Genomic DNA, 24889 nt, shown 5'->3' with positions numbered 1-24889 from the left:
AGATAAAGTCCCCGTGGTACATATGAGAGGAATGTTAGGGAAGACTGTTTGGATTAGTCCCACCTCAAGCAAAGGCAAACCCATCCAAGGGATTGTTTTTGCTCAGGGACCTGGTTTCACGTGGTGGGTAATGCAAAAAGATGGGGAGACACGTTGTGTACCACAAGGGGACCTAATTTTGAGTGAGAATGGTCTGTAATGTTTCATTGTATATATATATATAGATAGATAGATAGATAGATGTATATAGTTTTAAAGGGATATAGTTTTTAAAGGGGGTTAATTTGGGCATGACATGGATGGCATAGAATAAGGGGTGGATAATGTCCTAGTTAGGACAGCTGAGATCAGTTCATCATGGTGGGTGTAACCCAAAACTGTATTCTATAGCCTTCCATGTCATTTCCCAGAAACTAGACTATTGTTGTCAATAGACTATTCGCACCCTCTGCCCATAGAGCATGGTGGGTGTAACCCAAAACTGTATTCTATAGCCTTCCATGTCATTTCCCAGAAACTAGACTATTGTTGTCAATAGACTATTCGCACCTTCTGCCCATAGAGCCTGACTCCTCAGGCTATAAACTAGGTGTTAAGAGGCCTGTGAGATAGGAGGATGTTTCTGTCCTCACACCCTTTGTGAACCCCCCGCCCTGAGGAGAGTACCAAGCATTCCTGCCTGAACTGGAGGATATATAATCTTGGAGTTTTGGAACATTTTTGAACCCACTCGTGGGATCCAGAGGACGGCTGCATCTCATCGCTCTCAACCAGACTTAGACCACCACTGGACTGCGATCACCAGTTCTGGCCAGACTGCAGCAGCTCTCCCACCAGCAGGTTCTTCCCCTCTCCCTTTACTTTGGACTCAAACAGGGCCCAAGGAACACCACTTTGTTCAGGCCCCAGGGTACTGGGTTACACATTTGGGTTTTTTGTGGGTTGAGACCAATTGTTTGTTTGTATTATTGTACTTACTGTATTATTTTAATAAATTGTTATTCTGACTTATAATCTCTCCTTTGAGTTGGGTTCATTCCCCCTGCTGGTTAACTTTTAAACCAGCACACCCTCCCAGAAGTTTGTTTCAGAATGCATTGTAATCTGAAAGTTTGTAAAGGAACCCTGGTCTTTACTGAGATGCAGCAGGGGAATGGCTCTTAATTTCCCAGAAAGGTGTTGGCGAGGGTGTTGTAGCGATGTGGAACTGAAGGATGTGTGAAGAAAGGACATTTGGGGTACTACTGACATAACATGGCATCATCCTACTAGTCAGCTGGTGTCTGATTTTTCTGAAGGCTGTGAAAACATCTTATATCAAGTAAAAGTACAGAGGAGGTTATGGAGAAGAAAGAAGCTTTATTCTTCTAGAGAAAATGAGTCCATTTCTTCCTCTTACATTGAGCTTGAGCTCACAGTTTGTCCCTTGTTGTTTTCATTGTGATTACTGTTTGTGTAGTCCAAGTCAAGACAAAAGGAAACAGGGTAAGCCCTACATCTGATTTCTAATGCATTCTCATCTCAGTGGTTGGCAATCCCTACCTTTGAGTAGGAGGCTGAGATTTCATAGAAAGAGGCCTTAATATCAAAGATGTGCTATTGAAATTCCTATGAAAATCTGCTTAAATTTGGCCAAATTATGAGACTTTGTGAAACACCATTTTGCACATGTTGGAGACATGTGAGAGTTTAATACTTAAGTCTCAAAATATTCTATGCTTGCTTAGCAGATAAATCTCTCACATGCATGGCCAGACTGCATAGCTGCCATTCAGAAAGAAATAGTAGGCGTGAGTCCAAAACACCACTGCATCATTGCTGAAAAACTATAATTGCTTGTGTTGAGTTTGATGAGGAAACTGAAAGCAGTTGCTAATCTCTCAGTGATCCTCTCTTCCCTTGCTGACCTTTAATCAGCATGAAGAAACAGTACAATTTAAACAATAAAAAAAAGGCAATAGATTTGAAAAAGGAGATGATGGAGATAGAGATGAGAAAGGCAAGCTGGGTAAAGAGCTGGGAACTAGGAGAGGGGGCTAATGAAGAAATTTGAGGCAAGGACCCAGGAAACTGGAGGAAGTTTAATTGAAGGGGTGTCTGGGAGCCTGCTGGAAGTAATGAGGGAAGCTAGAATGAGTCATTCTGAAATCTGAGGACTTCGGCACTAGAAGAAATATTTTCATAAAAATATTGACACAGTCTGTTTTAATCCTACTTCAGATCTAAGTCATGCCAGTTCATGCCCTATTTTAGACTACATACAATACATATCTGGGTTGATGCAGCTATTTCTGGCCATAGATGAGTCTTTAATTTCATGTCAAATTGGTGTCAAACTGGTCTGCTTTGTCCTTTGTGTCTTTCTTCTTTTATTAGTAATCCAAATTAACTTGATAAACAAGAGTTCTGTACCAATGTAAATTCTGTGCAGCTGGCATGCACTCTACCATTTTATAGATTAGGAAAATGAGTCAGGTGAGTCATGTATTTTGCTTTAGGAAGAGCACAATGAATCTGTGAATGAGCCAGGAATCTAAACTCAGGAATTTCTGACTTTTTTTTTTTTTGGAAATCCCAGCTCATGCTCCCTGCTATTTTTTCTCATTACACTACCAAGATAACAAGCCTATTTGTCTTGTTTAACGTGTGCATTGCTCCTATTAATGTTAACTTGTTATAGTCAAGCACTGATGAGACAACAGTCTTGACCTTACAAACAAACCCAGCTTGTTAGTTACTGTTTCTTAATACTTCCTATCTGTAACTTTGTTGTCTGTGTTGCCCAAAACCAAGCTGAGAATTGTCCTCTTTGCTTTGTTTACATACTAGAGGAGGAAAAAACCCACATTGGTAGGCAGAAAATTCTTGAAGTGAACAAGTGAAGGACAGACTCATTGTTTGTATTCCTGCAGGGGTGTGTCATACTTAAAGAAATGGAATGGGGTTGGGAACTGAAGGAACAAGAGACAACCATGAAAGGAGAGTGGATGAGAAGGCTGCCTTGCATATTAATGAGAGCTCTCCTTTAATTGGGAATTTCCTTTCACTACAGTTTTCTTTTTCCTTTTTACACCACCCATTGTTTTGTTGTGGTTTTTTCTTCCTCTGCCTTATGTGTTATTTCACTTTTGTTCCACTCTGTGCAAGAGCAGCATGGAGTTGGCTCATATCCTGATTTCTGAGAAGTGCAGTCTAGAGACCATGCTACCACACAGTGAGAAAAGCAGTGTTGAAAGGAACTGGTACAGAAATCAGGGCAAAATTTTCTAACATCTTTCTGCTGAAGGAAGAATTTTGAATTATTCTCAGAAGGATGACAATATCACGTTTACAGGATTGCTGCTAGGAAGCTCTTTATTCTGTACAAATTGAAAAGCTAATGTGTTCTTGTGTCAGGGGCATATTTCAAAGCTAGGTCAAAAGCAAACAAACCAATCATCTGTGGGGTATCAGGTGACTGGTCCAAACTGTATTATAAACAGGTAAAAATACCATTCCATAACTTGAATTTTAATTCTTTTCCTCTGATGTTTGCACCTAAGTTCACCTAAATCTGCTGTGACATGTCCCTCCTTTCTATGTAGGTCATGTCACCTGAATCTCATAGTACCCTTCCCCAGAGTGAATGAGCTCTATGGAAATCATTGCAACAAAACAGATACCTGTTCCCATATAGTGTTCAGAGAGAGACAGACAGAATCACATACATTCTGCCTCAGTCCACCTTTATGTTGTACACTGATGTTACAAATGCTGCCTTTTGCTATTTATCCTGTCTTCTCTCTTAACTCATCATTTCTTTTTGAAAAAGTGAAGCTACACACAAGAAGACATATATTTAAATAAAGATGGGGAATTTCACCAAAACGAGGGGATTCAAATAAACAGGGTAGATTCATTCTTAACAACTCCATATCTGAAATTATTTCTATAATTTTTTAAAATTACAGGTACTTTTTGTGTTCTCAGGGAGTTATTCTCTCGAGTCTGAGAAATAAGGTGTTGGGTTTTGTGGTTTTGTTTTGTTTGTTTGTTTGTTTGTTTTTCCTGAAATACTTCTAGCCTCTACTGACCTTAATTTACTCTCCAGTCAGTAAATTGCATATGGTAGACCTCTCTACACACATAGAGAGTCTCAGTGATTTTTTGTACTTCTGCATGAGCATGCTCTGAGTGACTCTTGGCAGGGTAGGAGAGGAAGAAAACAACAAAATCCTGGAAGAATACAAACCCAAAATATGTGTCCATTAGAACTGAGTGTCTAGTATACACCCACCTGGTCCTAACATAATTCCTTCTCTGTGTGCTAGCAGACTGTTCCCCTGCCCTGATTATGTTGCTGACATTATGCTCATGAGGGAAATTCCTTCCTGACTCCAGATCTGGTGAATTTATAATCCTGTTGATGTAAGCAAAGCTCCCTGTACTTCTAAGACCCAATTGTCCAATGAGTTCTACATATAAACCTCTTGTTGGAAGTAAACAGAATTGCACATGAGTAGGACCCTGGTATGGTTTCTGCTCTAGAGCCACAGCTACAAGGTAACTTTAAGGTAGCACTGCCCTGACAAAGAAAACAGCAATCTCACTGCCTTCTCCATCATCAGCTGCTTGTCTCTGCCATTCTCTACACAGGAAAAAGTATTCATGCAGGGACACAATTTAACCAATGAAGTTAAAATTAGCCAGGAAACAATGAGTAAATAATCTGCTTTTTTAAACATTCAACTATTATTAATTTTCATGCATCTAAACTTTCTCAGCAGAAAGCCTTCAAAATTTCAGCACAGTGTTGTGTTGCCTAATCTATCACACTGAACTATCACTAGAAGACGAACCACAACAAGGGAGAAATGTCACATGCCAACATTGCACATTACTGGTAGTAGTTTATACTGGAAATGTTTTTTTTCCTGTGTTCTTTATGAGGAAGGATAGGACACAGAAGATGTTTTAATTTAGAAATGCAGCTGGGGTGCCTCATGAGAGCTGCAGTTTAGAAACTTCATGGTCCTATTGTTTTCTGTTCACCAGGCTCTCTAGTCAGACAAAAAAAGTATTATACAGTGTGGTGCCTTCTCTTGGGGTTGTCTAGCTTTATCCTTCTGTTCCTCTCCGACTTCTAAGCTGAACTAACCAGAACTAGAGATTCAATTTTCTGTCTAGTTGAAATCTCAATGATCCAATTACTTAAGACCAGCAATTACTGCTAGTTCCCTTCACTCTCATAATGCCTTGACTGCAGCTGCTTTTAGATTTTCATCCTTATGGATTCTTTGTGTTGCCATTTAGGGAGGCAGTTCTGCCTCAAAATTTAATGACTGTTTCCTGTTGTCTTTTGCTACCATGCCTTGGAATTCCAGTCCAATGTGAGAATAAGCCAGACAAGCCTCACACTCATACTGGAGTTTTGGATATGACCCAGATCATAACCTGCACCAGGCATTAAGGTATAGATGGCACAACATTTCAATCCTGACACTGTCAAGCATCGAGCCATGCTGCGCACAGCACAAGTAAGAAGGGGCAGTGTTCCATGTGTCATTACTCGGCCAAATCTGAGTAGTGCCTGGCACCATGGACAACAAGACGTTGTTGTCAGGTTGGCTGGCAGGAAAAAAACCAGGAGTTGTCTGTCACGATAATCAAACAACTTAGCAAGAATCAGAATTAGGGAAATCTAATTTCCCTGGATTTGGCCATGAGGGTAATTGGTTCTGGCATCTCACCCCACACAGGTCTCGGGACGAGCTAAAGCCGATCTCGCCCCAGCTGCTGCCGAGGGGCCAGCCGGATACCTCTCCGCTCTGCCCTTCGCCACAGCTCCCGACGTGGCACAGCAACAGGGCGGACAGCTTCGCTGCTCCCACCATCACCCAAAACTTGGCGAAATCCATTCCCATTCGGCCCGGCAGCCCCACAAAGCCTCCCCTCAGCGGCACACGGAGCCCGGCGGCGGGGACGCCCCGCTGCCCCTCAGGTGCGCCCGTCCCGCCGCCACCTGCCGCGCCCCGCCCCGCCCGCGCCTTTCCGGCCGCGGCCCCGCCGCGCCTGCGCAGCGGCGGCGCGGGGCGGCGGTGCCGATGCTGCCGGACGGTGCTGGCGGCGACGGCACCGGGAAGGGGATCGGGAGCGGGGCCGGGAACGGGACCAGGCGAGCTGGGGAGCGGCGCGCCCGCCGAGCAGCGCGCAGCGCGGGGCGATGAACTCGCGCAAAGGTACCGCGCTGGACCGGCCGGGCGGGCGGGGGGGGAAGCGAGCGGGGGGGGCTGCGCGGCCGCCGCCGCTCACGCCGGCTCCCGGCTGTTCTGTTCTCCCGGCAGTGCTGGCTCTGCAGGCCCGCAGGCGGCGGCCCAAGCAGTCCGCGGCGGCCGGCAGGAGGGACAAGCACTCGGCGCCCCACAAAAAGTGAGTACGGGGATCACTGACCCGCCGGGACGGAGCCTCCCCCCGGGACCCCTGCGCTGCCCGCCCGTCCCTCGCGCGTCCCTCCCGCCGCCCCGCGGCGCCCGTGCGGGCGGTCCCGGCCCCGCCGCTCCTCGCACGGGGCTCTCGCCGCCGGCGGGACAGGCGGCGGCTCCCCCGGCCCGACACAGCCCCCACCCGGGCCGGGCCCTCCAGGACCGTCCCCAGCCCGGGCGCCGGGCTCAGCATCCTTCGGGCCGGGCCGCTGGTGCCCCGCGGGAACCCGCGCCGGGCACTCCGGCTCCGAGAACCCCCGGGTTGTCGGAGTCTGCACAGCTCTCACGTTCCTCTGCGTTCTCCCTACAGTTCTCTCATCTTCGTGGTCTTCTTTACCTGTGCTTTCTGTTCCGAGGTTTCTTTCTGGTGGCATTGTCCCATCTGTGGGCAGTCCTTTTCTCATCCTGCTCGGTACCATCAGATTATTTCCCCTTCCCAGATGTGTCTGATTGCCAGTGACAGAAGTTGTGGTTTGTTTTCCCCTCCTCTTCTGCTAGCCCTTCATGTTCTTGTCACTGTCCAGTGGATTTTCTCATTCTCCTGATACCCTGTTTTCACTGAACTACGAAGGAACATTCTTCCATCTCTATAGTGTTCACACTTCACTCTTTTTCTAGTTTTGGATTATTTAATTTTTTACTCCTTGTAGTATTACATGCTTCTGTCACCAGCTTTCACCGTGTCTTGTTCAGTGGGACTTTATTGGTGACACATTAAGTTGCCAATAGTCTTGTCTTTGTTTTTGTTGTTTGGGGATCCCGTTTACCTGCTTTGGTCTGGCAGTGAAACATATGTCCTGATGTCACTCATTCCCCTCTCTTAGTCCTTAGAACTGGAAAGTAGGGTATGGTGGATGGATAGATATATATGTGGTGAGGTAGAGATGTTGCTATGTGCTATGGCAAATATGGCAGTTATTTCGAGGGGTAAGGTCTTTTTCTTTATGACTTCTAATAGAAGAAATAATAATACATCTGTGACTGTGAAGTGTTTGGTTTTGTTTTTTTTTTTGTAGTTATGATGAATGGGCTTTTTTCCCCCTTTTAAGATGGGTAAAGATAAGGTATGATGAGGAGCTGGTGTAGCGGTGATCAGACTTTGATAGCTAACTTCTGTTCACATCCTCTTCCCTTACCGCTGTTTCCTCCAGCATTGTATGAAGGCTGCACTATGCTTTCAGTTGTTTGAATTTGAAGTTATTGCAATGGAAACAAATTTGCTGTGCAGTATATGTAGCCATTAATTCCCTTGTGTCCTTTTGGAAATTCAGTTTGTAATATTGCACGGATTTGTTTTGGTACTTTGAAAATGAAAATAGGTTAAATCTCATTGTAACTCTAGGTTCAGAATTATTTTTGTAGCTTTCAGTTAAGTCTTAACCACAAGGTTATTAATAAACTTCTGTTCTGCTTAGGTAGTAGAGCATTTAATACACTTCTTAGTGGGGCTGCTTTGGGATGTCTTGCTGAATGAGTTTGTTAAAAGTTTGCTTTCACAGACACTTATTAAGCACAGAACTGGTACTCTTTGTGTTTGCTGAAGAAATTGGCTACTGTTAAGTCAGGCTGCACAGTCAGTAGCTGGCCATTTGCCTTACTGAGTCGGCATTTCCAGATGCAATGCCCCAATCTGTTCAGTTGCCTCATGAAACAAGTGGTTTTGCTGCAGTAGACAAGAGCCATCACTTCATTTCTACCATGTATGTTTTCTCTTCAAACCACTTTTGTGCTATGGAGACCTCCTACTCTTTTTTTATGCTTCTTCATGAAAGCAAAACTCTTTTCAAGTTTTTAAGTCTCCTTGCATATGGCTAAACAGTTGAGGCCCCCAAAATAAAGTCAGTACCGGACGTTATTTCAGAAGACAATGTCAGCAAAAGTATCTTTTGTGCTGTTCCTACCTTTGCTTTAACTTCAACTGCTACAGCATACACTAGTGTTTTAGAGCTATATGGTATCTGTGATGCACATCAAATGCACAGTAGCTGCAAGCCAAAATGTTGATTTGAGGGGTAGAAATTCTATACTGCAAGTTCCCTCTAGTGAACTTGTTCACTACATGAAAATTGTGACTTATTTTTGAATCCAAAGTTGCTTTTTTTTTAAACTGTGATTCTTAGGAAGACTTTTCTCTGCCAGGTCATTGCTTTATATGGAGCAACTTCCATTGTTGCTAGTAACAATGTACTTCAAAGGAACTGCAGGATTCCTCTTCTGGAATTGGCTAGGAGAGTTATATTGTATTGTAGCTTACTCACAGGCCTTTGTTTGAAGAGTATTAAGATGATGACAAAAGAAGAAGAAAAAATTATAGTACACTTTAATTGAATAGCTTTTTGTCTGTTATGACTTTAATTGCTGAAGAACGCTGTGAGATTGGTCCTGTAAGTGCTCAGTGTTGACCCCCTAAGTCAATGATGAGAACTGGTAGAGGTGAATCTGTATGTTTTGTGTAATAAGAGGGAAAAATAAGAAAGTAGAAGCTAAGTGTCTCATTCTGAAGAGAAAGCACGTTGTCTTAAATCAGGACTATATCTATAATTGCATGCAATCATAAACTATATGGTATGGCCTTACTTTGAATTCAAACATCCAGGCTACTGAAATAGAATAATATTCCACTTTAAGATAACAGTTAGCACTTGATTTTGGTTTTAATGGAGGGACTTGAATGTGGTGTGTGCAAACCACTTACATATTTTTTGAGTTGGACAGAAGATTAATCAAAATGGTTAATTTGGGTCCTCTGGGAATTATTTCTCCTTGAAGTTGAGATGTGCGTTGAGAAAGATCTGTGAAGTAGTGTTTTTGACAGATGCCTGAGTCTGTTCAGAGGTAAATTTGCTTAGAGATAGCCAAGTCTGTTTACTGTCCTTTACTTAGCATTAGGTAATGGGGCACTAAGCACTAGGGCCTCAAGTATGTCTACCTTTTACATTCAGCAGAATGGTAGGCTCTTTGTATTCAGACTAGTATTGGCTTCAACTGAAACAAACTTCCATCTTGGATACTTTTTTTGCTTGACCTTATTTCTAAGTGAATATGACAAAAAAACAAGTGAATACCCAGTTAGAGATTTGTCATCTTTAACACATTAGCTGTACATTTTTATCCAAAATCAAAAGAAAGCATTCTGTACGTAAAAATATCCAGATGATGATGCGTGGACCTATGGAGAGAGAGTCTTTACTTCAATACAAATGTATAAATCCAAATACCAGGATTGACTTTTCAGAATTCAGTTTTCTTGTGGAGTTTGTTTTTTGGTTTTGTCTTTAAGCAGTACTTTAGAACAGGTGGTAGAGACCATGTGATACTACTTTGCAGTGGTTAAGAGTATCTGTGAAAGGTAACACGGGAAGTGCCACGCTTCTGTTCTGTGCACTTCCAGGTGACTGACTTCTTGGACCCACAAGTATTGTACAGCTTTCAAGGTTTTAGATATATGACATTACTGTGGAATCTGAAATGTGTGAAAATTATTCACTGCTTTTGTTTGTTAGCATTTCTCTACCACAGCGTTTTTCAGCCTCTTTCAATTAGTTGTTGTTTTTGGTTTTGTTTTTTTTTTTAAAGCAGCGTCTATTAGATAGTTCCTGTGCCCATAGTTATTGCCTGAATGTATTCTGTTCACTGACCAAAGGCTACAGGTAGACCTCTTTGGCTTTCTGTATGAGAATGATCATACACAGTCACAGTCTGAGGTGGTCTTGTATTTTTGAAGAGGACTAGGATAGGTTCAGAAGGATAGAACCTAAAGTTTTGCCAATATCTAGTGAAAGCAAATGAGGTGATCTCAGTTCTCTACAGAAGAACAGGACAGGTCCATTAAAAATGCAAATGTAACTATATAGCAGTTGTAGTCATAATTGTTCCCTTTTATTACTAGTTCCTTCTGTTGTGATTCTACCAGACTCTTGTGTTTGTAATCTAGCCTATATTTTAATAATCAATAACTAATTCTGTTCTAATTGCCTTTAGGGACTTTGGAAATGGTCCCTGTTTTACTAGGCTGTTTAAAAGAAAAATCTTTTATTAATATTTGAAGGAACAAAAAACCGTCTCTCTACCTAGCAACACTTTTTTTTTTTTTTAATCTCTAAGACCCTTATCCTTGTTTTCTCATTTTTCACTTTTAACCTGTTAACAATTATAGCATATTGTAAGAGGGGTGGTGCTGTTTGAAGCTGGCAGAGCTTTGGTAGCAGTCTTTTTCCTATGTCCACCTTTCTAACCTAGTAATGCCTTTTAGGATGAATTCTGCTTTTGGAAACTATTGTGTTTGGATGGATTTCTGAAAATGTGCAGAGAAGGTATGGGGAGAAGTGGCTGGAAAAATAAGGGTAGTATAATAAAGCACATCTTACAGAACAGAATTGCAGCAGTCTGTGTCTGAGCCTAAGATAACCATAAAAAAAGTTTCTGTGTTTAAAGGAACACATTCTGAACAAGTCTTTTGGCTGAAAAAGGTGGTCTAAATTTCCAAGTGAACCTCTGCAAAGGTAGTAACTTTTTGCATTTTCTATGTATTACTTTTATTTTAGGCTACATGTTTGGAAATCCTATGATTTAAACAGTGTATATGTCTAAATACCACATATTCTGTTTTTGTCCGGCAAAGCAGCTGGCAGGCTTTTGACTTTTATGTTGATGTCCTGCATAATGAAGTCATGTTCTGCTAGGGAAGCCTCTTTGAGTGTTAATGCTAAAGGAATCTTATCTTGAGGCTGTTGGTTAAAGGCAAACCGCTGAATAGGCCCTGGTGAAATAATGCTTCTTGACAGTATTGGTGCCTCACTGTTTTTTCCTCAACTGAAGCTAGTCAATGAAAAGTCAATAATTTGAATGTAGGAGCTTAAAAGAATCAAGGGCTTCAGTTGCCTTGAGCTATTGTCAATGCTTAGTTTGAAGTTTTCTAAAATGGAAGGGAGAATTCCATAGTCAATTATATTTTCCTATCCCTGAGGAAAAAATTTAATATCTCTGTTGTTCTTGTCACGGTGATAAAGGTCAGAGCTGTCCAGCTATAGTATCTGTACCTTGAATTCTGATATTAAAATCAATTGTTTACTACTTTTCAAACTGTATTAAAATTATATTGGTTTTGTATTTGTGTTTCTAAAGAAAACTCTCTCGGAACACCTTTTTTCCTTTTGCCTTGATCTGTTTCCTGTAACCTCACCTCTCACTCCAATCACTGCTCTGTTAAATAATTGTTTGTCTCCTGCTTGCTACCTTCCTGTTGGTGATCACCTACCTGTATGTGATGTTACTCCTTCATCACAGACTGAGAAGTATATGTTTGTGCAAAACCATTATAGAGGAGGTTCTTAGGTAGTTGCCTGGAGATGGGTACAATGGAAGTGCTGCTTCTATCCTTTAAGAAGGATAAGATGGGACACTAGAACCACTGGTACTTTTTCAGTATGCTGCTGTTAGTGCAATTTGATTTTCCAAGTCCTGTCAAGTACGTTTGTCCTAATACAGTGACCCACTTGTACAGTCATATCTAACAAACGTTTCTGGCACCCAGTGATGTAATACTGGCCTAGGTGTGTGTTTGATCTAAATTAGTGTGGCAGCTCTGGCAGCTCTTAGATTTTCAAGGTCACCTCAGTAGATCACTTGAAGCATCTGATAGTCTGCATGAGCCTGACAGTATCTGTGAGCCTAGATCCAAACAGGGTGATCTAACATGTGGCACTCCTGTACCTGTCTCAGGAAGGAGCTGTAAAACTGGAGTTAGCTATTAAATGCGAGTGCACTGTGAATCAGTAGAGGTGTGTGTTTGAGAAGAGCTTTCATGAACCCAAGAACAGTAAGGTAATGATGACAGAGGAGAAGCATTCCAGGGAATGCAAAATACTAAAGGAATGGACATGCCTGAAATGCTACTTTTCTTGTAGACTTTGATGCCATCTGCAGGTCTGAGTTTTGATGCCAAAATGAGCCTGGGATTTAAAGTCATGAATCTTAAGAATTCATATTATTTCATCTGTTGTTGTGAACAAGTAGCTTTGTTTTAAAGTTTCTGTTCTCGTGCTTATGTAGTAGTTCAGTAATTCACTTACCTGTCAAGTAAGAATTAGATGCCTGAGGAATTTTAAGCTTATTATTTCAACCTGCCTTGTGCAAGTATCAATCACAGGATTATAGGCCTTGCAAGGCTTCGATGTGTAAGGGTAACTTCACATCTCTTTTGCAGAATATTAAGGAGCAACAGACTGATGGACTTGGAAGGCAACTGGTTAAAAGGGAAGCATTGCTTTTAAGTTTTACTAATATGCAGGTATCAGCATGCCAGTTGACTGCTGCCAAGTAACTCTGAGTTACAAAGCAAACACATGGTGATTTGGTTAGAGTGAGGCTGTCTGGGTCATTAAATGATTTTTCTTTTTAGCATAGCAGTCACAATTCAGCATTTTTATGAAAGAGGGAGCCCTGAGGAGATCAGAGGCTTAAATTTTCTTTCAAGTTCTTTTTCCTGGTGTCACAAGGCACAGTATGACAGATCCCTGTTACCAGAATCTATTCTCAGGTGAATGTTGTAAAATTTAGCAGTGTCAGGGAAACTTGAGTAAGACCAGGAGCTTCATCATATTGTTATGAGTTCTAGCTCAAAAGAACAAAAATTATCTTGACAGATAATAGTATCTGATATTTTTTCTAAGGTAGTCTATTGCTTCGGGTGACCTGTTTCGTGTATTAGTAACATGGTGTTTCAGCACATGCTGGTGTCCAAGTCCATGATACTGGTCCTAGACATTTAATCAAATTCTATTAGCATTGCCTCTCTTTTTTAAATGTTAATTAGAGATTTTAATTTTTCTGTTTGTTTGTTTCCCAGAAATGTTTGCCATATAGCAACTTGTAAGTCTTGGATTCTGTCAACGCTGTTGAGAAGATGACACAGTGATTTTGGTAGTTGCTTCCAGCATACTGGAAGTTGTTTCTCTATGCATTTCATAGAGATACTCTTTAATCAGAAATGAGCAGTCCTGGGAACTGGGAGCTTTGTAATAAGCTGGATATTGCTGTTGTGGGCAGACATAATCTGGGCACATCAGCCAGTCAAGGCTCTTGGAGAAGCTGGATGTGAAAACACAATATGTGGATCTCAAGTAGACTTAAAATGTGAGATAGAGTTATGAAGAAGTGAGCTGAGGCTACCACTATATTTTAAATCACCAGATACCTGTTACATAATTACTTTGGTCTTTAGTATGGATCAGTTACTTTTAAGTAGTGCATTCTCATTGCTAAATCAAGTTTAGTAAATCCAGCATCTAAAAACTGGGTTGAAACTATTTATTCAATAGATAATACTTATTTTTCCCCAGTTGTCTAAAACAAGTGTTGTTGAGAATTGATGAGTTTGTCTAAAAATGTTGCTACAAAGCTTGAAAAATTTTATTTATCTTGTTCTTATTATTGAAAAATAAAATAACTGTATTTTCTAGTGTTTATTTCTGAAGCCAGAAAAGTCAGTTTTGTGTAGTGAGAATATTTGTCTTGAGAATAAAGATATTGTTCTTTTAAAGTGATCATTTTGGTCTAATTTTGTGTTTCCAAAATAACTCTCACTAGCTTGTGTCTCACAGGGTGACATATCTTGTCCTAATTGTAGCATTATGAAAACTTGAGATAAAGTGTAAGTAGATCACGCTCTCTTCTCCTCCATTTGTACTTTCTCTGCAACAGCTCCTTGTCTTAATCCTCATCTTGTGCTTTGCCAGGCTTGGAAAAAACAGAGTATTTTTAAAAACTACAACTAAAAGAAACAATAAAATAAAACACAGCTAAATATGTACATTGAAGCGAAACCACAAATTTATTTCAAAAGTTTTGTTGTTTTCATTAGTTTTTTCCATGCATCAGCGTGTGGTGTGTGGAATTCATACTACACATCGATCACTGGTGATTAGCTTAGAATGCAGTTTGGATTGGGTTTTGCAGTTTTGGGACACGTCAATGGAGTACATTTATTTTGGGGATAATATTTCATTGAACCAAATGCTGTTGTTTTAATTTTCCTTTGTTGTTTGAAATAAAGGCACTTGTATGCAAAGTTTCATCTATTTCAGGAGGATTCGTAGGAGAGATCGTGGCAATCTAAGCCTAATCGGATGCAATGGTAAGTCTAATTTTAAGACACATTTGTGACCATTATGTCCAAAGATAACAAATCGTAAACTCAGTGTGAGTTTACCATACTAAGCAACTGAGCAACTACCAGATAAGTTTGATAGTGAAATTTTGGTTGTTAATTTGATCCATCGTTTTTTCTGGTAAATTGGGTTTCTTTTTCCTGTGAGTCCATTCAAAGACTTGACCAGCAGTTGTACATCTGCCCTGTGGGCTTTGCCGCTTCTCTTTTGCTACTTTTTCAATATTACAATCCCTGAATGTTGCTGACCTCCCTTGTAAGAAGACCTTGAGCCTTTCATTTAATTTTGGTGTTTTGCATCTTTTTCCAGCTTCTCTGGCCTTGGATTAGCCACCACTAGTGCCCACCATTATAACACTGCTGAGGACACAAAGATAAGTGTGCCAGAGCTACCTTGTGGGGTTGCAGGAAGACAAAAATATGGATTCTAGAAATAAACAATACATAAAATAAAATAAAAGCTCATTACTTTGGAGGCAGCAGGGCTGCAGTTTTGGAGAGTGCAATGATAAGTGTATGGTATAACCAAAGGTCATCATCCCCATTAGATGAGCATGAGTGTGTTGAGGTTGTGAATTCAAAGTAGTTTAAAAAATGGAGAAGGAAAGTTACTTCCCCCCAACCCCCAGAAGACTGTTGTAATAATTCTTATATGTCATCATTTGTAACTATGTAACATTAGTTTTCTGATACTGCTTGTTTTCAGGACAGCTTCCTTAGATACTGACATGGTATGACTGATCATAGGGAAGTTATAAATAAAGCATCTTTAGATGCTGTAACTGAGTTCATTAATACTGCAGCAAACCAAACACTTAAAAGTATTTTAATATTTTTATAAGAGGCTTTAATTCTGGCATATATTGTGGTAGTACTGTGTTTATGTACATGTTGTGAAGATCTGAAAATAGTTAAAATTCTAGGTCTCTCGTAATGACTTTTATATTCTGCCTTTGCAAATGAGGAAAAAGGAATGCAGTAACTTGGGGTGTATACATGTAAAAAGGAATAATTCAGCCTTCTAACTGTGCCACAATCGGAGTCAAACCATTTGATGTATTTGCATTGTTATGCTATCTTCTTTCCCACTTTAAAACATTTTAGATAAATATGTCAAGCAGTAAAGTCACTTTAGAAAAACTATGAAAAGGGTAAAAGAAAGTCCTCTCATGATGATTTTAACACCGAAAAGTTAATGACAGCAAATAAGTATCTTTTCAGTTTATTTGTGCAATGCAAAGATTGCTAAAAATCACTTCATCTGATTTCTTCAATTCAATTTTCTCAATTCAATTTTGTCTGGAGGACGTCCGTTTAAGCAAGGAATGTGACTGAGTTTTTAAATTGGAAAGAGCCTTTATATATGCTGACAGTGTCTCTCTTATTCCAAACAAGTGTGTACGTGATTAGTTATGGCAAAATAATGGGAATAATGCAAGAGTTAGCAAAAACTTAAAAGAGCAAACCAGATCACATGGGACCTCTGAGAGTGGCTCCTTAGCATCAGGACATGATGGACAAAGGGAAGAGAACATGCTTGTCCTGTTAGTTTTTTCAGAGTGTTTTTAAGGCGTAGGGATGTTCCTATGAAAGGGCAATGGAGATAAATGTGTGCCAGCTTCTTCCTAATTACAGTTCACAGCCTGAGGTAATAAGTTGAATTGAAACCGTGCATGGTTTAAATTACTGTGTTAAACTCTGAACTGTGGTGCACCAGACACTGGCATGTTTGATTTAGCAATGATTGCTGCAAAGCAGCAGTCTACAGCAGGAAGAAATCTTAGTTCTCAGAGTCTGTTTTTCAAAGCTTTTCTCAGTTTTTGTTCCATAGCAATATTTCAATTTTGGTGCTGTAAAATTTACGTTGGTAATAAAGGAGCTGTTTTAAAATAACATCGCAGAACTAAGAAAGAGATTTTATTGCTTTTCATTGTTTGTATCCTTAATCAGTTTGTTTCTCTAAAGTTTGTGTTAAATCTGCCAATATTTTACTTTTGAGAAAATGTATATGTTATACTTCATATTTTGTAGTTGATTGGCATTGGTATAGGTAATAAGTAATAGTTATGTAGGTGTATGTACATAAAGTATTGCCTTTACATAAGAAACTTAATTTGGGAGTATTTAAATAGCCTTTAAACTGAGTACATAAAGTCCCTTAACAGTCTGCAGAAGTAATAGTTTCATATCAGGAATGAAAGTTTAATCCCTTCGTGTTCCAAGAGAGGCTGAAAACAACAAAGTAAAAAAATTGGTCCCCTCTCACTTCTTTGTCCAGTCACCTTTTTTCACTTGGTTTCTTCTTGTGGTGTTCTCATCAACACATGACAACATTACAAGCAAGTTAAATAAAATGGAGCAAACTGCTTTGTTTCTGTTTTAAGATTATGGTTTCTTTCAAACTGAATTATTGTAGATAATGTGGAAATAAAACCTAATCAAAAATTAAAAGCATGTTAACCCCATTTCACAGCATAGAATTTAATTTGGGGTTTTATCAGCAGCAATGGAAAGCAGCAAAGCTTGGATTTGCTGCCCATAAATGTATATCCAGATTATCAGAATGAGAAGTCAGTGAGCAAATAGAGACATTGCCTTATCTGAGCAGATGCACGTGGATATGGTGGGGGGTACTTGGAGGGAGGAAATAGGGCAGAGCCAGAGTAAGGGGACTATAACAGAAGATGGAAAGGCTGATTTACAATGCAGGGGTTCACTGATGGGGAAAAAAATGTGCATGCGCTCCAGCTGCTGTGAGCAAACACCCAAAATGCTCAAACAAGTCTGTGGAAATTGGAAATGGCGACTTAGTGAGGTGAATAGAGCATGTCTCTATGTATGGGTGTATAAATAAAATTGCTTGCTATTTCTCTTCCTAGTAACACAGTGCCTTAGTTAGAGGAAGATAAATTAACTTAATTCTGAACTCACTGTTTCCTTTATGGAGGCTGGGAGGGAGGGAATCCAGTGACTTCTGGCTGAAGTTCTTCCCTGCCTATCTCTTGTGTTTGCAGCATGATCCTCGCCCACCAGCTGCTGAGGTATTTACTAATGCAACTTGGACCTGTGTTTTTCCTCAGGCTAAATAGCTACTAATGGATCCATCTGTATCTGCTCTTCCACATCTTGGAAGTCTCTCCTCACTGCTCTGTTGCATTCAGGTTTCAGAGAGGTTGCTATGAAGTCTTAAAGGTCTCATCAAATAATTATTGATAGTTGAGTTACAGTGATAATAGTATTTTTTTCAAATTGCTTAAAGTCAAAATGATCCATGCCCAGACTTTGTAGTATCTGCTCTTTCTCAGGTGCTGTGCCTGTCCTTCTGGGGTGTATGGTTTCATTTGGATAAGGGAAGGATATGGCCTGTCATCAGCTTCCTGGCCCCCACTGGGATATATGAGGTCAATGTTGGTAGCTTCTCCCTCCTCATTCTGAAATTCATTTGAGTAATTTGTATGTGATTCTACAAGTTGTTTCTGTGCTGCCTTGTAAATCCATGTTGCAACCCACGTCAAGCCATCCAGATTTACTATATAATGGTGTATTTTACATCAGTTTGGTGCGTGTTCTTTGCCCTCTTTGCCCAGCTCCCAGGCTGCAGTCTTGTGACCAGCAGCTGGCCATTGCTGAGGTGTTTATAGTCCCAAGTCTCTGTGATCCTGTGACTTTCTAGTCCTCTACAGTTGCTCCATATCTTTAATCCCTTATACTGCATTTTATTCCAGCATGTTAAATAGTTCATTTACACAGAATAATTATTATTGCTGTGTTAGTTCCAGATATACGTATAACAGGTGCTACACTGCACAACTGTACAAAGCTAAGCGATAGCTGAAACTAAGTAGGTAAGGAATTTGGTCAGAAAGCTGTTGCTCTTCAATGCTAAAATAAATCTCCAGGTGGGCCAAGACATGTTCAGACAGAGGCTGGTGAGTCCCAAGGCTTGTGTTACAAGCTTAACACAAAGCCTGTGGCCTGTTACAAAAAACAGCAGCACTAGTTTCTGTTGGTTCTAAGGTCTTGCTTTGTGTGATCCCTGGTGAGGAGCAATCACTGTTCTTTGTTCAGGTAACCTGGGTGCAAATATGCTAAATACGAAAAACTGGTGCCATTCTCTGAACCTTGTTCCTGCTCAGGTGATTTTTAAAGCTTGTAAGAGGCAGTTAGGAAGTGACCAGGCATAAATTTAGTTCTGATCTGGTGATGGCTGAGTGAAAGTGCATTCTAGACCTTTTGCCAGGAAGATGGATGACCTTGGAATTCAAAAGATGGTACTTAAATCAGCACATTTGAGAAAATATTTGCAGAAATTGTAAGCAGAAATTTTATCAGAGAAGGGGCTTTTTCTGTACATTTGAAAAATTGCAAGAGGATTAGCTTTGAGTTAAGATTCCATTACAATCTGCTTTGTTTTTACAGGAGGTCTAGCTGTTTTATTAACATTTCAAATTATTTCCCTGCTGGGAACTGCAGCAGTAGCTAGTGGGAAAATCTGGGCTAGTGGGAAAGTTCTCATTTGCAAATCAACTTTGGAAAGACCTTTGAAGGTTGGATCTTGTTGAAGGAGTATCTTAAAATATTGGTGGTTTGCAGAGTAGCTTTTGGTTTTACTTATATTTAGCATGTAGTTATTCAGTACCTCATTAGAAAATTGTTATTTCTTCTCTCAAAAGAACATTTGTACCTGCTGTCATGAAAGAAACTCTAGGGCTTTTAGGTATAAGAGGACAAAGCTATGTAGCATTGTGTGTTGAATAGACATTTTAGCTAAAACAGCTGTAAGGGCTTGAGTGCATTTTCAAAGTATGATCTTCATTATAGAAATACTTTGTGTTCTAAGTTAGATCAGAAATGTGGCAGGAAATAACGGAGAGATCTTTTGAGTATTTTAGAGAATGATATTATAAGCAAAAGACCTTCTGGTCTATATATTCAAGGTTAAGGGAAAAATTTTTTTTTTCTTTCCTGACTGTGATATCAGTGTGTTTTTATATAATATGTGTTAAAAAAAAAAGTGGTGTAATAACCAAACTCTCTCTCTCTATGTGTGTGTAAATATATATATTTATGAGATGTGCTATAACAATACCAATTAGGTAAAGTTTAGAGCAGGTAATACCAATAAAAGAAGTTAATGTAAAGCAGATAATTTAGTGTTGTTACATATTTTAGAATGCTGCACAAGTTTGAGAAGCTATATTAAAAATTTTGGTTGTGTGTGCATTTAGATATTCATGATGATATCAAACATCTTCTGTATCTCACTGCCACAATAGTCTTGGTTCTCTTTTCATGTGCTGTAGGTATTCTTCCCTACTCTTCACCACAAGTCCCAAGTGTGTTGACTTCTCATGCCCTTGAAGTGGAGCCTCAGTGCCTGTGCTCTCTCCCATTCTTCAGTGACCCTTCAATAAATGTAACCTTGTTTCTGAACCCTGCCCAGTGCCATACGGGACTTCCCTTGCTGAAACTGATGGCAACCTCTGTGAGGATCTGAGCTCCTCCTGGGACTGCTGCTCACCTTTGTGCGCTGTGCCAGCTGGGCAGGAAGTGTCATGCTTGTGGTTACTGCTGTGGAGTTTGATTTGGCTGGTTGCTCAGCTGGCAAACAGGCCCTCAGCAGCTGGACAAGCCAGGTGGAAATATGACAGCTGGACTACACTGACTTTGGGCAGTACTAGTAGGATTGGGTTTTTCTCAGAGAATCACAGAATCAGGTTGGAAAAGACCTCTGAAGTCATCAGGTCCAATCTATGACTGAACATCACCTTGTCAACTAGACCATGGCACTAAGTGCCATGTCCAGTCTTAAATGCCTCCAGGAATGCTGAGTCCACCACCTCCCTGGGCAGCCCAATCCAATGTCTAACTACCCTTTCTGTGAAGAAATTCTTCCTAATGTCCAACCTAAACTTCCTCTGGCGCAGCTTAAGACTCTATTTTGTTCTACCATTAGTTGCCCGGGAGCAGAGATCTACCCCCACCTGGCTACAACCTTGTCTCAGGTAGTTGTACAGAGTGATAAGGGCTCCCCTGAGCCTCCTTTCCTCCAGGCTAGATAACCCCAGCTCCCTCAGCTGCTCCTCACATGGCTTGTGCCCCAGTCCCTTCACCAGCTCCATTGCCCTTTTCTGGACATGCTCCAGCACCTCAATGACTTTCTTGTAGTGAGAGGCCCAGAACTGAACACAGAATTCGAGTTGCAGCCTCACCAGTGCCGAGCACAGGGGAATGATCCCCTCCCTGCTCCTGCTGGCCACACTATTCCTCATACAAGCCAGGATACCTTTGGCCTTCTTGGCTACCTGGTGACACTGCAGGCTCCTGTTCAGCCAGCTGTCGACCAGCACCCCCAGGTCCTTTTCAGCTGGGCCACTTTCCAGCCACTCTGTCCCAAGCCTGTAGCTCTGCATTGGGTTATTGTGGGCAAAGTGTAGGACTGGCACTTGATCTTGTTGAACCTCACACCACTGGTCTCGGCCCAGCTATCTAACCTGTCCAGCTGCCACAAAACTTGTAGAAATTTAATAGCTCAGAGGTTTCCATCCATGTTTTCAAAAATAATTGTATGTGTTCAAATTTGATTAGTTTTTTGCATGCATGTTTTATTTCCAGGAGTACTAAATTCAGTGCTGAATGTTGTGGAAACAATATTGCCAACTGTTTGTAAATGTTAATTTGTCATTAAAATGTATTATTTTTTTTTTCTTTTGAAATAGGGACATAGAAACAGAAAGTATTAAAATAACATAGTCTTGTCAATCAGCTGTTACTAATGCTGCATAATAAACACCTGTGTTTCCACAAGATACCAAGGATGACTGTAATATGAACAAAGAGTAGGGTTATCTGTAATTGTAGGACTCTTGTTCTGTGTGTGTGTTGGTTTGGATCAGAATGAGCCAGTGTGTGCCCAAATAGCCAAGAAGGCCAATGACATCCTGGTTTGTATAAGCAAAAGTGTGTCCAGCAGGACCAGGGCAGTGACTGACCCCCTGTACTCAGCACTGGTGGTCACAGCTCACATCCTGAGTTCAGTTCTGGGCCCCTCACTACAATAAAGATATTGAAGTGCTGGAGCTTGTCCAGGGAGCTGGTGAAGGGTCTGGAGCACAAGTCCTGTGAGGAGCAACTGAGGGAACTGGGATTGTTTAGCCTGGAGAAAAGGAAGCTCAAGGGACACCTTATTGTTCTTTACAACTGCCTGAGAGGAGTTTGTAGCCAGGTGGGGGTGCGTTTCTTCTCCCCGGTAACAGGTGACAGGAGCAGAGGAAATGTCCTCGAGTTGCACCAGGGGAGGCTTAGATTAGGTATTAGGAAAAATTTATTCACTAAAAGGGCGGTCAGGCTGCCCAGCGAAGTGGTGGAATCACCATCCCTGGGAGTGTTCAGAAGGCATGGGGATGTGGCACTTAGGGACGTGGTTTAATTGTGAACACAGTGGTACTAGGTTAGTGCTTTGAGCTGATGATTATAGAGGTCTTTTCCAACCTAAACAATTTTATTAGTATGTGAAATAGCAGTGGAAAATCTGTATAAATACTAAGATCTTCTTGTCTAATTTGTTTGTTTTCTTTTACAATTAAGCCAAACTTGCTAGCAGAAATGTTTTGAAAGTTGTTTTCTCTTATATTAGGACTTGTTCTGCATTCTTGTTTTTGTATTTAGGGTACCTAGATCATCTTGACATTAAACATATAACAGCAAACCTACAGTAAACTGAAGACCAGAGAGATGGGAAATATGTTCCAGTTCTCTTATTTTGTATCCAAGAAAGTAAAAGAAGTAAGCTTTATAAATAGGTTTTAGTAGTGGTACTTTTTCTGTGAAATTATGTGTTTAGAGAGTTATCAATACTGGGTTATTACATAACATAAATCAAATTATTTTATCATACTGTTTTATTCTGCCCATAGAAATAATTTTATTTTAAGTAGGATGTACTACTTAATTCTATAAGTAGTCCTTGGAAATTTCCTTTGCTTTGGGTGGAAAGCAGTATTTGAATTTTCTATACTGGGGAAAAACCATATCTCATGGGTTTTCAGAAACTTATTGTAGATGTTGATGTTCTCATGCTGGCTTTTATGATTATTTAATATTGTTCAAACAAGCCACTAGGTGGCAATATCAATTAAAAAATTCCAAGACATGCAATTAAAGTTGTCATCTAAAATGGGGCACTAAGCAGTAGGTTTGAATAAAGTGAAAACATTACAATTGTCATATGCAACATTTTCTTGATGTAGAGAGGAGGGATTCTGCCAAAGCACTTGGTGTGAGTGATTGGTGACTGAGGACATCTGGGTTGTATTTGTCTGGATACAGGGGAAACATGTTTTTTACTTTACTATGTCTTCAATATTTGTTATGCATTTTAAAAGGTGGACATTATCATCCTACTTCTCGATTAAGTTTATTTTAACCTACCAGTTAGAATAAATTGGGTTACGTCTGTGTTACTTGAGAAACAAATCCTCACTGGTGTGAACATTAAACATTTAAAACTAGTTAATATAAAATCAGTATGAATTTACTTATGGCTATGGCTGAACTTCTGAAATATTTAACGTGTGTGTTATAAACAGACACTTGTTAATGGATGTGCTGATTGTATCTTTGGTGTAGGTGCCACTGCACAGCACACAGGCTGGGTTTGTATGTGAGATAGACTGAAGAGACTTGTCATTAAATAGCTTGTGAATGCAGCTTAGCACATACAGAAACCATATCTTATGTCACAGGGCTTGTCTTGTCAGAGATATCCAGTCCTTTTATTTAGATATGTGTATCCTGGGTTTTTTTCCAGCATGTTTATTGAGGAAACTGTTGCTGGTGTTCCTGCTTAGGGATTGTTTAAGCTTATATCACTGTCCTGTTTGAGTTATTAATTTGGGAATACATACAATAAAATTGCTGGAAGGCAGTAACAGTGGCATTTCTGCTTGAGTGCAGTTTTACTGGAACTTCTGTCTGCCTGCTCCATCCTGCCTCTATCACTCCATGTGTGTTTTTGAAACATCTGTACTGTTGTTTTGTTAGATTTAATTGGAGTGTGATAGCCTGTCTTCCTTTCTGCAGCTTTAATTCTTTGTGGTTTATTCCCAATGCTTTGTGCTGTCAGTAGTGGGTACGTCACTACCCCCGCTATGGTTCTTGAATATTTTTCAGGAGGTAGGGCTGTCTATTGCTTTAATACTTGGTCTTTATTTTGTTAGGATTTATAATCATTTTGTCAGGCAGTGGTTAGAGGAACTAATTTCTGTTGGAGTGATTTATGTTTTGCTTTTCCATATTCTTTTGTCTGCTGTATGTTAGGGTTTTGCAGTGACTGTGCTTCTCAGTCCTTATGTCAGGCAATTTCTCCAGATCTATTTTTGGTGTGGACGACAGAGCAGAAGCATTCCCCTGAAGTGCTGTTTTTCCAGTGGAGTTGAACATACTGAATTTGAAGGTCTTTGTGCCCAGTGAACTCTGTCATAGACCAGACTGGACTACTTGTTAGAAAGGTTGTAAGTGGTGCTTCTGAAAGTTGGTGGTAGTGTTCCCTTAAGTTGCTCTGTGTAGGTATGTGAGGTGTAGGCAAATAAGGATCACGCCTGTTGGATTTTTTTTTGTTTGTTTCCTTGTTTGTTTTTCTTTTTTACAGGTTTGATTTAACTTCAGTTCCTTTTCCATTTTCTTTTAAAGATAAATAATTACATCATACATGGTGGTATTGTCACTGTGGTATTGTGATTCTGTGCACGCACTACGTCTGAAAGTGTAGATACTTTAGTCTTGCTGCCTTACAGTAAACATTTAAACACTACTGGGACAAAAAGGAAATATTTCCAAAATTTTATTTTGTGGTAAGACCTATGCCTGTGGAGTCTGCTGCTATTAAGGTTTTTATTAAGTTTAATAATTTATAATTTATGCACTATACTCTTAGAGGCTGTGTAGAAAGTGCTCCATGGTTATGACCTGTCTTAGGCATAAGGAGCAGTAAAGCCACATCAATACTGTATCTGGGATAACTGAGCAGGGAATGTAAATGCTAACATTCACTTAGGAGGGGGACATGAGGCAAAATGAGTGGGAAAATGCTGTTAAAGGTTTTTAGACTCTGACCCAGACTCCAGTGCTGACTTTCTTGCTATATTTTTCCTCTTATTGGTATTCATTGTTGCATGTTTCTATAGGTGAAGTATCCTGGTTATATATATTGGTTATATTACACTATCTTAGTGTAATATATTAAGGTGTATTTTGTGTGATT

General features: G+C 40.2%; 1 protein-coding gene across 3 annotated transcripts in view; it reads left to right on the top strand.

The window, feature by feature from the left end:
• Window positions 1-5766: 5766 nt before the first annotated feature.
• Window positions 5767-24889, top strand: part of SRPK2 (SRSF protein kinase 2) — a 142271-nt gene continuing 123148 nt past the window's right edge. For 2 of the 3 annotated variants that reach the window (XM_051805066.1, XM_051805069.1), the window contains exons 1-2: window positions 6081-6218; window positions 6324-6408. In XM_051805066.1, the coding sequence (XP_051661026.1) occupies window positions 6203-6218; window positions 6324-6408 (101 nt within the window). In that variant the 5' untranslated portion in view covers window positions 6081-6202. Of the gene's footprint in view, window positions 6219-6323; window positions 6409-24889 lie in introns of all 3 variants that reach the window. The other variant, XM_051805067.1, reaches the window with a different exon arrangement.

This window comes from Manacus candei, unplaced genomic scaffold, assembly GCF_025592945.1.
Source record: "Manacus candei isolate 608988 ecotype Guabito, Panama unplaced genomic scaffold, ASM2559294v1 h1tg000063l, whole genome shotgun sequence".
Classification (NCBI taxonomy): Eukaryota; Metazoa; Chordata; class Aves; order Passeriformes; family Pipridae; genus Manacus; species Manacus candei.
This window is presented reverse-complemented; position numbering and strand designations above follow the sequence as displayed.